Genomic DNA, 16,754 nt, shown 5'->3' with positions numbered 1-16,754 from the left:
AATCTCATTTTGGTGGAGCCATTTTTGGAGTTTGGTGTGACATTATGTCCAATTTTCTTTTTTTCCTCCCTTTTTTGGTTTAGTTCCAATACACACAAAGGGAATAAACATGTGTTACTGCAATCCTTTTCTGTGAGAAATACTTCATTTTCTTGAAAAATTTCAGGGGTGCCAACATTTACGGCCATGACTGTAAGTAGGGTATCATTTTAATTGTATGGACCTACAGAATAAAGAGGTGTCCATTTTACAAAAAAAAATGTACTGCATAGAAACAAAAGCCCCCAAATGTTACAAAATTGTGTTTTTTCTTCAATTTTGTCGCACAATGATTTTTTTTTCCGTTTCGTTGTAGATTTATGGGTTAATTGACTGATGTCATTACAAAGTAGAATTGGTGGCGCAAAAAATAAGCCATCATATGGATTTTAAGGTGAAAAATTTAAAGAGTTATGATTTTTTAAAGGTAAGGAGGAAAAAATCAAAGTGCAAAAACGGAAAAACCCCTGGTCCTTAAGGGGTTAAAGGTGATCAAAAAGTCCCATACAAAGAAAGTGATACTGATAAAAACTGCAAATCACTGCGGAAAGAAATGAGCCCTGTACACGGAAAACAAATAGTTTATAGGGATCAGAGTAGGGCCATTTTAAGCATACTCATTTTCTTTACAAAAGTAAAAAAAAAAATGTATTAGTAAAAGTAAAATATAACAAAGTCTATATAAATTGGTTATCATTGTAATCATAATGACCTACAGAATAAATGTATGTATTATGTAATGTATAACTGTCAGCATAAAAATTATATGTAAGGCAAAATTGAACAAAATATGAAATTGCACAATTTTCAGGGGCAATAATTTTTTGGGCTTTCACAATATGGTAAAACTGACATACAAATTTTATTCTATGGCATAGGCGTGCGCACGGGGTGTACCGGGTGTGCCCAGGCACACCCTAATCCAGTGGCGTTGCGACCCGGGTGTGGCCCGCACCGGGTGACACCAAGACGCTCCGCAGCACCCCCCATCTGTGCCCGACCGTCCTTCACCAGCCCAGACCTAATCTGGGGCCCCGAGTAGGCAGGTAGTACCCCCAGATTAACCCCCTCCCCCCCAGTAGGATGGTAGTACCCCCAGATTAACCCCCCCCCCCAGTAAGAAGGTAGTACCCTCAAATTAACCCCCTCTTCCTGCCAGTAGGAAGGTAGCACCCCCAGATGCTGGTGGCCTCCATGTCTATTTTGCTTTTGTAGGGAACTGTACTGCACCTAATGTGGGGGAACTGTACTGCACCTAATGTGGGGGAACTGTACTGCACCTAATGTGGCGAATTATACCGCACCTAATGTGGGGGAACATACTGCACCTAATGTGGCGAACTATACTGCACCTAATGTGGGGGAACTATACTGCCAACCTAATGTGGGGGAACTATACTGCCAACCTAATGTGGGGGAACTATACTGCACCTAATGTGGGGAACTATACTGCACCTAATGTGGGGGAACTATACTGCACCTAATGTGGGGAACTATACTGCACCTAATGTGGGGGAACTGTACTGCACCTAATGTGGGGGAACTGTACTGCACCTAATGTGGGGGAACTGTACTGCACCTAATGTGGGGGAACTGTACTGCACCTAATGTAGGGGAACTGTTCTGCACATAATGTATGGGAACTGTACTGCACTTAATGTAGGGGAACTGTACTGGTGCAGTACAGTTCCCCCACATTAGGTGCAGTACAGTTCCCCCACATTAGGTGCAGTACAGTTCCCCCTCATTAGGTGCAGTAAAGTTCCCCTTCATTAGGTGCAGTACAGTTCCCCCACATTAGGTGCAGTACAGTTCCCCCACATTAGGTGGCACCTAATGTGGGGGAACTGAACTGCACCTAATGTGGGGGAACTGTACTGCCAACCTAATGTGGGGGAACTGTATTGCAAACCTAATGTGGGGGAACTGTACTGCCAACCTAATGTGCGGGGACTTATACTGCCAACCTAATGTGGTGGGACTTATACTGCACCTAATGTGGGGGAACTATACTGCACCTAATGTGGCGGGACTTATACTGCACCTAATGTGGGGGAACTATACTGCACCTAATGTGGGGGAACTATACTAACTGTGTGCGTATATATATACATATATATATATATATGCACGCGTGCAGCGTGAGTTTGTGCTTTAGGGTGCACACCCTAATGCAATAGGCTGCGCACGTCTATGTTCTATGGGGTCAGTATGATTCCAATAAAACCAATTAAACCAAACAAATTGAAAACTTGAAAATGAAAGAAAACTCTGTTCATTGCCCGATGTTTTGACCCCTATAACCTTTTTATTTTTACACCTATGGAACTGTATTAGGATTTACTTTTTGCTGTATCACTGTACTTTTGTTAAGCTTGGCTTTTTGCTAATTTTTATACAATTTTTTTCTGGGATGTGACCAAAAATCAGCAATGGAATTTTTTTTTGCATTTACGGTGTTTACCGTGAAGAAATGTACGGCATTGACCATAAAGAAATGTAATAATTTAAAAGTTTGGACAATTATGAATGTGGCAATACCAAATATGTGTATTTAAATTTTTTTACAGTGTTTTATTTGAGAAACAGGCAAAAGGGGGTGATGTAAAGTTTTATTGTCTAAGACAGTCTTTAACAATTGCCGCTCCATGGAAGTTTGAGGAGCAAAGGTAAGGCTTAGGGCTTCTATAAAAACCCATCGGCATCCTATGATTACATCGCGGGGATGCCGATGGGACCACTGGACACCAGGAATGACCAGCATTTAATGTTTAAATGCTGTGATCGCTATTGAACATGGCATTTAACCGGTTAAATAATGGACATGAGTCATTTTCGGCACTGTGGGAGGGGTGTGGTTTGCCAGCCGGAATGCCGCACTCACCTGGAGATGCAGAGCTTGCGGGGGTACTGGAAGTTCCATAGACTTGCATTGAACTTCAGACAAAAATTCCCACCCTCATATAAGCGCATAGGTTAGGTTTAATTCAACTATATTTTTAGTTAACATGTAGCATGTGTACCAAGTATTATCAAAATATCTCCAGCCATTTGAAAGTAATGCTGGAACATACATTTCCCATAGACTTGCATGGGGCTCAACACACGCAAATGGGGATTTGTTAGGGTTCATTTAAGTAACATTTGTACCTCATCAAAATATCTTTAGCTGTTTGGAAATGATGCTGGAACATGTGTATATATACAGAGATTCCTCAACTTACAATGGCCTCAACATACAATAGTTTCTGGATAGTTATAACTTGAAACCAGACTCAACATACAATGCTATGGAATCTGCGAAATGTATCAATGGCTGGAAGAACCGACCAATCAGAATGGATATTTCACTGGTAAAACCCCTGTATTCCTAAAGTGCATGCACTGACTGGTGTCTGGTAGCGCCCCCTACAGTACAGGGAGGTATTACATGTTCTGTACACTTTACCTGTGCCAGGGTTAGCTGCTCTTTTGGACATCAGGTAAGGGCAGCTCCATTTTCCTTTTTCTAGGACATTGCGTGTTCTGTACAGGACCCTGAAGAAGCTCCTGTCCTCTACATAGACCAGTGTTTTCCAAAGAGGTTGCCTCCAGCTGTTGCAAAACGACAACTCCCAGCATGCCCAGACAGCCTTTTGGCATGCTGGGAGTTGTAGTTTTGCAACAGCTGGAGACAACCTCTTTGGGAAACACTGAAATAGACAGTGATTTACAGATCCCATCAGATCTTTCTTACTTTTATATGTAAGGAATTACTAGGTTTCCATACAATGGTCGTCCTGGAACCAATTAATATTGTAACTTGAGGGACCACTGTGTATATATATATATATATATATATATATATATATATATATACTGTGGAGTGTAGTTTTCCACAGTATTTACTAATGTTTCTCTACATTTAGCTTTTTTTTACAACTGCTCTGGGCTTTGGGATTTTCCAGAGCTCAAAATCCACCACATTTTCTGTGGGAACCTTAGTAAGGCTGCATTCGCATGTCGTTTTTGCAATACGGTTCCCGTATCAAGTTTTTTGTAAATAAAAAACGTATGTCTCAAAGCCGGACCGTACCGTATACAACCATCCATACCTCTGTAAGGTTTTAAACCGTATTATGATGACTGGTTCTGCCAGAACCCATAGGATTAATGATTTCTAGCCCTGTTGTTTGTTTTTGTTGCTGGGATGGCACCTCTGTGCTCCTGGGTGTGGTAAAACTTGCTGAGCCAATTAGAGTCCTCCTGTTTGCAGCTCAGGCATATATAAGGAGGCCCTTTTCAGTCATTCTCTGCTTGTGATAGTTCTTAGTACTTACCTAGCTATTTCTGTGCTCATTCTGTTTATTCTGATTTTGTGACTTTTGGCTTGGCTTTTGACTTCCCTTTGATACTCTGTTACTGTACTTCATTCTCTACAGGTTTAGACTCAGCCCTCTGACTATGTATTTTTGTGTGTGTGTGTGTGTTTAGGTTTGTTTTCTGTTAGTTGTGTACCTCCAGCCTTTCCCGGCCTTTTGTTAGTTTTGTAGTTTATTGTTTTGACTTTTTGACTGTCCCTCACTTATTTAGGAAGGGACTGTCACCGTGGTTAGGGACTTGTCGTCTAGGGCAGGTACGTAAGTAGGCAGGGACAGGGGAGTGGGTAAGAATAGTGTGCACCCCTCCCCTGCCCAGACATGACACGCATACGGTTTGAAAAAACAGATGTCCGGTTGCATACAGTTTAAAAGTTTTTTGAAAAAAATAAAATAAATTTATGTTTGTCTTTAATTAAATAACGTTCTTGTTCTATTTGTGGGAAGAACTTTCGGCGTGCACTGCACATATGCAAACTGCCAAACCGTATTGTGCAAAATGGATGAAGCCGTACGCACATACGGTTCTGTACGGTTCCCATTGGCCACCATTTAAAAAAAGAACTTATACGGGATGTACCCGGTTTTTCACCCAGACATAAAACAATAGTAGACTATAGTTTTGTGTATGGGAAAAAAACGGATAAAACTGTAAATTATGCAAAACGTACACAACTGGATGCTACGTTTGGCATATGCTTTTCAATTACATGTCCATACAAACGGTTTGCAATACGGTTCCATACAGTTTTTACACCGAAACCGGATACGGGAACCGTATTGCAAAAACGAGATGTGAATGCAGCCTAAATATGTTAGGATTTTTTTTTTTTTTTTATGTCGGGGCCACGCCCCCTTTTCCCGGCTACCAAGCCCCATTTTTCTGAGTAGACACAATTTGTGGCGTAATGCACCAAATTCTGGCTCACAACCCTACAAAACATGTTGGGTTTACAATAGTAAATCAGGGCCATTGAGTTTTACATATGGATGGATAGATAATGAGTTAGATAGATAACATAATGGTGGGTGTACCAGTTACCAGCCAATCTTCAAATGTTTATAGTGCATAAAGCTTAGGGAGACACAAAGCCAAAATACAGTAGATTATATAGAGACCAATTAGGGGATGTTATAGGCTTGCTTGAAGAAATGTGTTTTCAGGGCACACTTATAACTATGGATGTTGGACATAAGTCTGAGGGTTCAGGGTATTGTATTCAAGAGAACTGGTGCAGCACGAGCAAAGTCTTGCTTATGGTTGAAAATTGGTGGAATGTCTGTCCAGAAAATATGGGCAGACATTCCACACATTTGCTTGATTCAGTGGCACTAGGACCGCTCGGAAATGAGCTGGCTTCAATAATGCAATGCACTTCTGAGCATAATCCTCAGAAACATTGGACAGTTCAGGATTTCCACAGCAAAATGCCGCCATGTGCACAGTGCAAGATAATCCCATTGAAATCAATGGGAATTATGTAGCGGAATTTCTGAGCAGAGTATTCCGGCAGAATTCTGCTCAGAAATTCTACTGTGTGAACATAGCCTTAAAAGGGAAGGCAAGAAGTCATGATCCGCAGCATAAAATGTATTTGTCATGGCACGACATAGACATGATTTTCTGCTGCAGATTTCAATGTAAACTGAATGGCTGAACACAGCTTGAAATCCTGCGCATCAAATCTGCGCAGCATACTGTACGTGTGAATAGACCATTAAAGGGGTACTCCGGCCCTGAGACATCTTATCCCCTATCCAAAGGATAGGGGAATAAGATGTCTCACCGCGGGGGTCCTGCCACTGGGGACCCCCCGCAATCTTGTATTCGCTCACAAACAGCCGGGTGGCGACCACAAGGCCGGTGTATCGTGACATCACGACTCCGCCCCCGTGTGATGACACCCCGCCCTGCTATGCAAGTCTATGGAAGGGGGCGTGACTGTCGTCACGCCCCCTCCCATGGACTTGCATAGCGGGGGGTGACATCACACGGGGCGGAGTCGTGATGTCACGATACTCCGGCCTTGTGGTTGCCACCCAGCTGTTTGTGAGCTGGCACTGCGGCATGCAGCTTAAACAGATGAATGACGAATGCAAGATTGCGGGGGTCCCCAGTGGCGGGACCCCCGCGGTGAGACATCTTATCCCCTATCCTTTGGATAGGGGATAGGATGTCTCAGGGCCAGAGTATCCCTTTAAGGAGTAAATTAATCCACCATGGATGATTTTATAAAATGGTTATGGACAAAGGGCAAATTCTGAGCTATTTACATTTATAAGCTTTTTTCTATAATAACGCAACTTTTTCTGAAAGCTAACATCTTAACATATAATATACTTCCAAATGCATTGACTACTAAAGTAGCTTCTACTACTGGGCAAGAGTTTCCTGTGTAGGCCAATGATTAAATCCGTTTTCTATGGGAAAGTTGTTCAGGTTGTGATCTTTGTTGTGTCTATGGGCTGCCAGAGCCTGAGGAATTTACACCGCGCATATCTGTTTATCTGTCTAGGAAAATACCAGCTATTTACTTTTTTAGTTCTATTTCAGGCAGTGTCTGTATGTACTCAGCCTGGGACACAGAAATACAAGAAGATAATATAATCTCTGAGTGTTCTACATGGGTATACATGACACAGTTCAGTAGAGGCAGCATTTTAAAAAGATCATTATGCTTACAAGATGGTTTCCCACATTTTTTACTTTCCCACATTTTTTTACATGTACGCCCATGCGGTTTAGCTATCCTTATATTTTAATAGTTCGGACATTTACGCACGCGGCTTTACCACATATGATTATTATTTTTTTATTATTAAAAAAATAAAGATGTACATACCTTCCTCCGCTTCCCCCGGGTCTCCGGTAATCGGCTTTGGTCTCCGCCGCGATCCTCTTCCTGGTTGCTGGTGATCGGCGAGTCATACTGCGCTCAGCCAATCACCGGCCTTAGCGAATTCCCGACGATAGGCTGAGCGGCAGTGTGACGTTTTCGGCCCCGGCAGCAGGTGCCGGTGTAGTGAAGAATTTTGTGTCTTGAAGCGTTCTCACACTGCCGTTCAGCCTATCGCCGGCCGAGTCAGGACTTTACTGCGGCCGGTGATTGGCTGAGCGCAGTATGACTCGCCGACCACCGGCAACCAGGAAGAGGATCGTGGCGGAGACTGGAGCCGGTTACCGGAGGCCCCAGGGGAGCAAAGAAAGGTATGTACATCTTTATTTTTTTACTGCCGGCAGTATGGGGGACAATTTTTAAGTTCTCCTTTAAACATACTTATTTTGGTGCATGTAGTTTATCATTTTTTTAAGTAGTAAAATAAATAAAATCTACATAAATTGGGTATCCCTGTAACCGTATGGACCTACAGAATAAAGATAAGGTATTATTTTTACCGGAAAGTGCACTGTCATTACAAAGTACAATTGGTGACACAAAAAATAAGCCCTTATATGGGTCTGTAGGCGCAAAATCAAATGTGTTATGATTTTTAGAAGATGAGGAGGAAAAAACGTAAGTGCAAAAACGAAGAATGTTTTGAGTCCTTAAGGTGAATTTGGGCTCAGTCCTTTAGGGGTTAAGGACCGTACCCAGAGAGTAGTGGTCAATGATTTGTACTCTGATTGGTCCCTGGTTATAAGTGGTGTACCCCTAGGATCAGTGCTTGGCCCACTTTTGTTTACATAGTTCATAAGGTTGAAAAAAGACCAGAGTCCATCAAGTTCAACCTATAACCCTAGTGAGTCCCTAATGAGTTGATCCAGAAGAAGGCAAAAAACCCTCATACTAGAGGTAAAAATTCCTTCCCGACTCAAATATGGCATCAGAATAAATCCCTGGATCAGCCTTCTGTCCCTATAAATCTAGAATCCATGTTATTACTCTCCAAAAATGCATCCAGACCCCTTTTGAACTCTTTTACCAAGTTCACCATGACCACCTCCTCTGGCAGAGAGTTCCACAGTCTCACCGCTCTTACAGTCTGTGCTGGTGTAGAAACCTTCTTTCCTCTAGATGTAGAGGATGCTCCCTTGTTATAGATACATGCCCCTTGTTATAGATACAGTCCTGGGTATAAATAGATCATGGGAAAGATCTCTGTACTGCCCCCTGATTTATTTATAATGTACATAGTTATTAGGTCTCCCCTAAGCCTTCTTTTTTCTAAACTAAATAACCCTAATTATGATAATCTTTCTGGGTACTGTAGTCCTCCCATTCCCCGTATTACTCTGGTTGCCCGTCTTTGAACCCTCTCTAGCTCCACTATATCTTTCTTGTACACTGGTGCCCAGTACTGTACACAGTATTCCATGTGTGGTCTGACTAGTGATTTGTACAATAGTAGAATTATTTCTTTGTCGTGGGCATCTATGCCCCTATTGATGCACCCCATGATTTTATTTGCCTTGGCAGCAGCTGCCCGACACTGGTCACTACAGCTAAATTTATGGTTAACTAAGACTTCCAAGTCCTTTTCCATGTCAGTCGTCCCAAGTGTTCTCCCATTTAATACATAATCCCAGCCTGTATTTTTCTTCCCCATGTGCATAACCTTACATTTATCAGTGTTGAACCTCATCTGCCACTTCCCAGCCCAAACCTCCAACCTATCCAGATTCATTTGTAACAGTGCACTGTCCTCTATTGTGTTAACCACTTAACAGAGTATAGTATCATCTGCAAAGATTGCTACTTTACTATTCAACCCATCTACAAAGTCATTAATGAATATATTAAATAGAACAAGACCCAAGACTGACCCCTGTGTTGCCCCACTAGAAACAGTCACCCAATCAGAATAAGTACCATTAATAACCACCCTCTGTTTCCTATCACTGAGCCAGTTACTTACCCACTTACACACATTCTCCCCCAGCCTAATCCTTCTCATTTTATGCACCAATCTTTCATGTGGCACTGTATCAAATGCTTTGGAAAAATCCAGATATACGACATGCAGCGATTGCACCTGGTCCAGTCTGGAGCTCACCCCCTCATAAAAGCTGATCAGGTTAGTTTGACAGGACCGATCCCTCATAAAGCCATGCTGATATGGGGTCATATGTTTATTTTTATCAAGATATTCCAAAATAGCATCTCTCAGAAAACCTTCAAACAATTTACATACAACTGAGGTTAAACTAACAGGTCTATAATTCCCTGGGTCACTTTTTGACCCCTTTTTAAATATTGGCACCACATTTGCCATGTGCCAGTCCTGGGGAGCAGTATCTGTTACTATAGAGTCCCTGAATATTAAAATTAGGGGTCTTTCTATCACATAATTCCTTTAGAACACGGGGTGCATGCCATCTGGACCTGGTGATTTGTCTATTTTAATTTTTTGTAGGCGGCACTGTACTTCTTCCTGGGTTAGACAGGTGACCTGTACTGTGGAGTTTACCTTATCGCTGTATTTCACCTGGCATTTCATTTTCCTCGGTGAATACAGTGGATAAGAATTTGTTTAGTATATTTGCTTTTTCCTGATCCCTGTCTATAATTTCTTCCTCATCATTTTTTAAAGGGCCAACACTTTCATTTTTGACCTTTCTGCTATTTATATAGTTAAATGGGCACTGTCACCAACTTTTTTTATATGTTGTAGTACATATGTACTACAACATATCTCTAATATAGTTTCATTATTTTTTTTTTTATTATAAGGGTGTAATTTACATTTGAAAACCGGCCACTAGGGGTCTCCCTCCTAGTGGCCGGCTGCAGCCTGGCGTGACGTCACTCCTGAAAAAGGACTGATTTTAGCCTGGCAATCAGTCCTTTTTCATTTATGCTGCTCTCGCTCCCTGTCTTTCAATCAGACAGGCGGGAGCGAGCGCATTGGCTCCCCGGCCACTCCTCCCGCACATCGCCGCCGCCTCGTCGCCGCCGCTATCCCTGCACGCCCGCTGCCGGTAAGTATAACGGAGGGAACGGGGTATGCGGGCGGGGGGTTTATGATGGAGGGAACGGGGTATGCGGGCGGGCGGGGGGGTTGTGATGGAGGGAACGGGTATGGCGGGGAGGGGAACGGGCTAGCGCCATAGCGCCGCATGGCACTAACTTATAGTTTATCTACACAGGGTGCCTCCAGCTGTTTCACTACTACAACTCCCAGCATGCCCTGACAGCCAATAGATGTCAGGGCAAGCTGGGAGTTTTAGTGGTGAAACAGCTGGAGGCACCCTGTGTAGATAAACTAAGGGCGGAAGTCCCCCCCCAGCAGGCATCAGTGACGTGGTGCCTGCTGGGGAAGTCTGCCTGGTAGTGAGCACACTGCCAGGTAGACAAAAGGCATTTTTAATATAGTAAAAATTAAAATTAAAAGCAGGGAGGGGGTTGGGGATAGATTGGCAATAGGCAGGGACAGAAAAAAAAATAGGATTGTGGGAGCTACCCTTTAAAGAACATTTTGGGGTTAGTCTCTTTGGCAATGAGCCTTTCTGTCTCTATTTTTGCGGCTTTTATCTGTTTTTTACATATTTTTCTCGATAGCTTTTTAATGCTTCTTCACTTCCATCCTGTTTTAGTAGTTTAAATGCTTTATTTTTTGTCATTTATTGCCCCCTTAACGTTCTTATTCATCCACATTGGTTTTCTTCTATTCCTGACCCTTTTATTCCATTAAAGGGATATACACCAGTCATCATTCTTGTTTTTCAGGACAATTATTCCAATTTATATTGTTAAGGGCTTCTCTGAGTTTATTAAACTTTGCCTTCCTAAAGTTCATTGTTTTTGTGGCCCCTCGAGAGATTCCCTTATTGAAGAACAAGCTATAATGTATTATATTATGATCACTATTTCCTAGGTGTCCTTCTACTTGCACATTAGTTACTCTGTCAGGTCTGTTGGTTAATATTAAGTCCAGTAGGGCGCCCTTCTGGTCGGGTCCTGCACCATTTGGGACAGATAATTGTCTTTAGCTATAGTCAGAAACCTGTTTCCTTTATGAGATTCACAGGACTCAGTCTCCCAGTTTATATCAGGAAAGTTTAATCTATTCATTTGTGATATAGAGGATGGTATTAACAGCTCTGTTTCTATCTTTGCAGATGACACCAAGCTTTGTAGCACGGTACAGTCTATAGAGGATGTGTATAGGTTACAAGATGACTTGGATAGACTAAATGTCTGGGCATCCACTTGGCAAATCAGGTTCAATGTGGATAAATGTAAAGTTATGCATCTGGGTACTAATAACCTGCATGCGTCGTATGTCTTAGGGGGGATTAAACTGGCAGAGTCACTGGTAGAGAAGGATCTGGGTGTACTTGTAGATCACAGACTACAGAATAGCATGCAATGTCAGGCTGCTGCTTCCAAAGCCGGCAGGATATTGTCATGTATCAAAAGAGGCATGGACTCAAGGGACAGGGACATAATACTCCCCCTTTATAAAGCATTGGTACGGCCTCACCTGGAATATGCTGTTCAGTTTTGGGCACCTGTCCATAAAAGGGACACTGCGGAATTGGAAAGGGTGCAGAGACGCGCGACTAAGCTAATAAGGGGCATGGAACATCTTAGCTATGAGGAAATAAGTATTTAAGTATATAAATGGCCCATGCAAAAATATGGGGAAAAACTGTTCCAGGTAAAACCCCCTCAAAAGACAAGGGGTCACTGCCTCTGTCTGGGGAAAAAAAAGGTTTAGTTTAATCCCTTAACGACGCAGGACGTATATTTAATGTGAAAGTGACCTGGCTGCTCAGTCGGGCTGTTCGGGACCGCCGCGGTGAAATCGCGGCATCCCGAACAGCTTACAGGACACCGGGAGGGCCTTTACCTGCCTCCTCGGTGTCCGATCGGCGAATGACTGCTCCGTGCCTGACATCCAGGCAGGAGCAGTCAAGCGCCGATAACAATGTTAATACACGCCAGTGATCAGCATAGGAGATCAGTGTGTGTGCAGTGTTATAGGTCCCTATGGGACCTATAACACTGCAAAAAAAAAAAGTAAATAAAATGTGTTAACCCCTTAAGGACGCAGGACGTAAATGTACGTCCTGGTGCGGTGGTACTTAACGCACCAGGACGTACATTTACGTCCTGTGCATAACTGCGGGCATCGGAGCAATGCCCGTGTCATGCGCGGCTGATCCCGGCTGCTGATTGCAGCCAGGGACCCGCCGGCAATGGCCGACGCCCGCGATCTCGCGGGTGTCCGCAAATAACCCCTCAGGTGCCGAGATCAATACAGATCCCGGCATCTGCGGCAGTGCACGATTTGAATGAATGATCGGATCGCCCACAGCGCTGCTGCGGGGATCCGATCATTCAGAACGCCGCACAGAGGACCCCTCTCCTTCCTCCGTCCGGCTCCCGGCGTCTCCTGCTCTGGTCTGAGATCGAGCAGACCAGAGCAGGAGATGACCGATAATACTGATCTGTTCTATGTCCTATACATAGAACAGATCAGTATTAGCAATCATGGTATTGCTATGAATAGTCCCCTATGGGGACTATTCAAGTGTAAAAAAAAATGTAAAAGTTAAAGTTAAAAAAAAAGTGAAAAATCCCCTCCCCAATAACGAAAAAAAAAAAAGTCCAAAATTCCTACTTTTTTAATACATTTTATTTAAAAAAAATTATAAAAAAATGTATTAAAAGTTTTTTATATGCAAATGTGGTATCAAAAAAAAGTACAGATCATGGCACAAAAAATGAGCCCCCATACCGCCGCTTATATGGAAAAATAAAAAAAGTTAGAGGTCATCAAAATAAAGGGACTATAAACGTGCTAATTTGGTTAAAAAGTTTGTGATTTTTTTTAAGCGCAACAATAATAGAAAAGTATATAATAATGGGTATCATTTTAATCGTATTGACCCTCAGAATAAAGAACACATGTCATTTTTACCATAAATTGTACGGCGTGAAAACAAAACCTTCCAAAATTAGCAAAATTGCGTTTTTCGTTTTAATTTCCCCGCAAAAATAGTGTTTTTTGGTTGCGCCATACATTTTATGATATAATGAGTGATGTCATTACAAAGGACAACTGGTCGCGCAAAAAACAAGCCCTCATACTAGTCTGTGGATGAAAATATAAAAGAGTTATGATTTTTAGAAGGCGAGGAGTAAAAAATGAAAACGTAAAAATTAAATTGTCTGAGTCCTTAAGGCCAAAATGGGCTGAGTCCTTAAGGGATTAATAAAGGTCATTTAACCCCTTCCCTAATAAAAGTTTGAATCACCCCCCTTTTCCCATAAAAAAAATAAAACAGTGTAAAAAAAATAAATAAATAAACATGTGGTATCGCCGCGTGCGTAAATGTCCGAACTATAAAAATATATAATTAATTAAACCGCAAGGTCAATGGCGTACGCGCAAAAAAATTCCAAATTCCAAAAAAGCGCATTTTTGGTCACTTTTTATACCATTAAAAAATTAATAAAAAGTGATCAAAAAGTCCGATCAAAACAAAAATCATACCGATAAAAACTTCAGATCATGGCGCAAAAAATGAGCCCTCATACCGCCCCGTACGTGGAAAAATAAAAAGTTATAGGGGTCAGTAGATTACATTTTTAAACGTATACATTTTCCTGCATGTAGTTATGATTTTTTCCAGAAGTGCGACAAAATCAAACCTATATAAATAGGGTATCATTTTAACTGTATGGACCTACAGAATAATGATAAGGTGTAATTTTTACCGAAATATGCACTGTGTAGAAACGGAAGCCACCAAAAGTTACAAAATGGCGTTTTTTCTTCGATTTTGTCGCACAATGATTTTTTTTTTCATTTTGCCGTGCATTTTTGGGTAAAATGACTAATGTCACTGCAAAGTAGAATAAGCCATAATATGGATTTTTAGGTGGAAAATTGAAAGGGTTATGATTTTTAAAAGGTAAGGAGGAAAAAACGAAAGTGCAAAAACTGAAAAGCCCTGAGTCCTTAAGGGGTTAAAGGGGTAACAAGCCTTCTTTCCGTAAGAACTGTGAATTTATAGAACAGTCTACCTCAGGAACTGGTCACAGCAGGAACAGCTGAAAGCTTCAAACCAGGGTTAGATTAGACATTCCTAGAACAAAATAACATCAATGCTTAAACACTGATGAACCTGATGGACATATGTTCTTTTGCAACCGTACTATGACGTAACTTTAACTCTGTACTATGTAACTATAACTTTTTTTTAAAGGCCTCTGAAAAAATGAAAGAAGAAATCTGATTGGTTGCTATGGGCAACTGCACCACTCTCCCTCTACACAGGTTTTGATAAATCTCCCCCAGGACTTGAAGTGTCTTGTAGCGACTGAAGGGTCAGGAGCTGCGTGTGTCCTCCTCACAGGTCCAGCTGTGCTGCCTTCTCTGCAGGTTGGGCCTCGTTCATTTCTGCATCAGCGGCTTGGATCCTCCATTACAGACTCCATTCGGGGATATCTACAAAGAGTTCAGATGTGATTACAGGACTTTGTTAAATAGGACAGGGAGACGGCTCCTCATTACCTCAGAGTGGCCTCTACAGAACACTGCAGAAGGGCAAATTATTAGGGCCCATGCACACTACTGACATTCCAAGAGGAAATTCTGATTGAAATCCTTTTGCAGCAGCCTCCTATTGCTTTGATTGGGATTCTGCTGCTCTATTTACTACACAGAAATTTGAATACGAATTTAGATTCCACCAAAAAAAAGAAAATGTTCCCTCTTTCAGTGGAATTCCTCCCATTGTGAGTGCGGCTTGGTTTCCTGATGGAATCCAACTAGAATATCCTAGCTGCATTTCTGTAGTGTGAATGGGCCTTTCACAAGGTCTTCCTGAGAGCCTTGTCTCAGCTCCTGCGCAGATAGCTGTACACCAGCCACTTATTACAGTCATCACCGGTGAGGAAGAGCAGGACATAGCTCCGCGGGGGCGGAGCCTGCATTCCTATTACATCATCCTGTCACAGTTGGGTATCCGATCAGGTGTGCAGATCGCATGCAGTTAGGAAGAGGAGCAGTGTCAGGCCATTCTGAAAAGCTATAACACATCTGATGTAGATAATTTACCAGCAGGAATCTTCCATTACATTCAGTATAGCGCTGTCTCCTCTAATCATAGCGCTCCCTGTACGTCATAATATCCCGTGACCCTGGGGGCTGCACCGCGTTCGGTGACCGGCAGATGGCGCACTCCCCGCTCCTTCTCACGTGAAGTGTGTGACAGCTCTGGCATTACATTGGCTGCCTCTGCCTGTATGAGCGGTCTATTACCCAGCCGCCTGTGTGCACCGGTAGGACAGCTCGGTTATGAACTCACCCTCGTACTCCCGTGTTCCGCTCACTAAGTAAACATAGCAGCGGGGGCAACTTCTCAAACTTTCCCCAAAGTGTACGAAGCAGCAGGCGGGGCGGCAGTGACGCTCCCTCCCGGCCAGGTCCCCGCTCTTCCGGCTCCATGTGTTTGTTATGTCCGCAGGACAGGAACAGAAGCCTCATAAGAGAGAGCGCTGTGTGCCGGCCCGGGCTCTACATGTGCAGGGAGGGCAGGTCTGGGGCCTAGGACGACCGGGGACAGTCACATGGACAAGGCATTGTGGGACAAAGCAGGTCTGTATACCGAGGACTCCATAGGAACCGCTTATTACCTCTACTGTGTTCTTATATACAGGGATAATCCGTCCTGTGTCATACAAGGCTCTATACAGAGCATGTTACCTCATATATATATATACAGTATATAGGAGATATTATCATTATATACAGGGATAATCCGTCCTGTGTCATACCAGACTGTATACAGATCATGTTACCTCATATATATACAGTATATAGGAGATATTATCATTATATACAGGGATAATCCGTCCTGTGTCATACAAGGCTCTATACAGATCATGTTACCTCATATATATATATACAGTATATAGGAGATATTATCATTATATACAGGGATAATCCGTCCTGTGTCATACCAGACTCTATACAGATCATGTTACCTCATATATATACAGTATATAGGAGATATTATCATTATATACAGGGATAATCCGTCCTGTGTCATACCAGACTCTATACAGATCATGTTACCTCATATATATATATATATATATATATATATATATATACAGTATATAGGAGATTATAATATATTATCATTATATACAGGGATAATCCGTCCTGTGTCATACCAGACTGTATACAGATCATGTTACCTCATATATATATATATATATATATATATATATATATATATATATATATACAGTATATAGGAGATTATAATATATTATCATTATATACAGGGATAATCCGTCCTGTGTCATACAAGGCTCTATACAGATCATGTTACCTCATATATATATATATACAGTATATAGGAGATATTATCATTATATACAGGGATAATCCGTC

The 16,754-nt window shown here is 42.1% G+C and overlaps 1 protein-coding gene across 1 annotated transcript in view; it reads left to right on the top strand.

Moving 5' to 3' along the window:
- Nucleotides 1-15,589: 15,589 nt before the first annotated feature.
- PYGO1 (pygopus family PHD finger 1) overlaps nucleotides 15,590-16,754 on the top strand; it is an 18,978-nt gene continuing 17,813 nt past the window's right edge. Inside the window, exon 1 of the mRNA XM_056572375.1 lies at nucleotides 15,590-15,950. Within this exon, the coding sequence (XP_056428350.1) occupies nucleotides 15,923-15,950 (28 nt within the window). The 5' untranslated portion in view covers nucleotides 15,590-15,922. The remainder of the gene's footprint in view (nucleotides 15,951-16,754) is intronic.

The sequence above is a fragment of the Hyla sarda genome, chromosome 4, assembly GCF_029499605.1.
Source record: "Hyla sarda isolate aHylSar1 chromosome 4, aHylSar1.hap1, whole genome shotgun sequence".
NCBI lineage: Eukaryota > Metazoa > Chordata > Amphibia > Anura > Hylidae > Hyla > Hyla sarda.
Note: the sequence above shows the minus strand (reverse complement) of the source record. Positions and strands in the feature narration are given on the sequence as shown.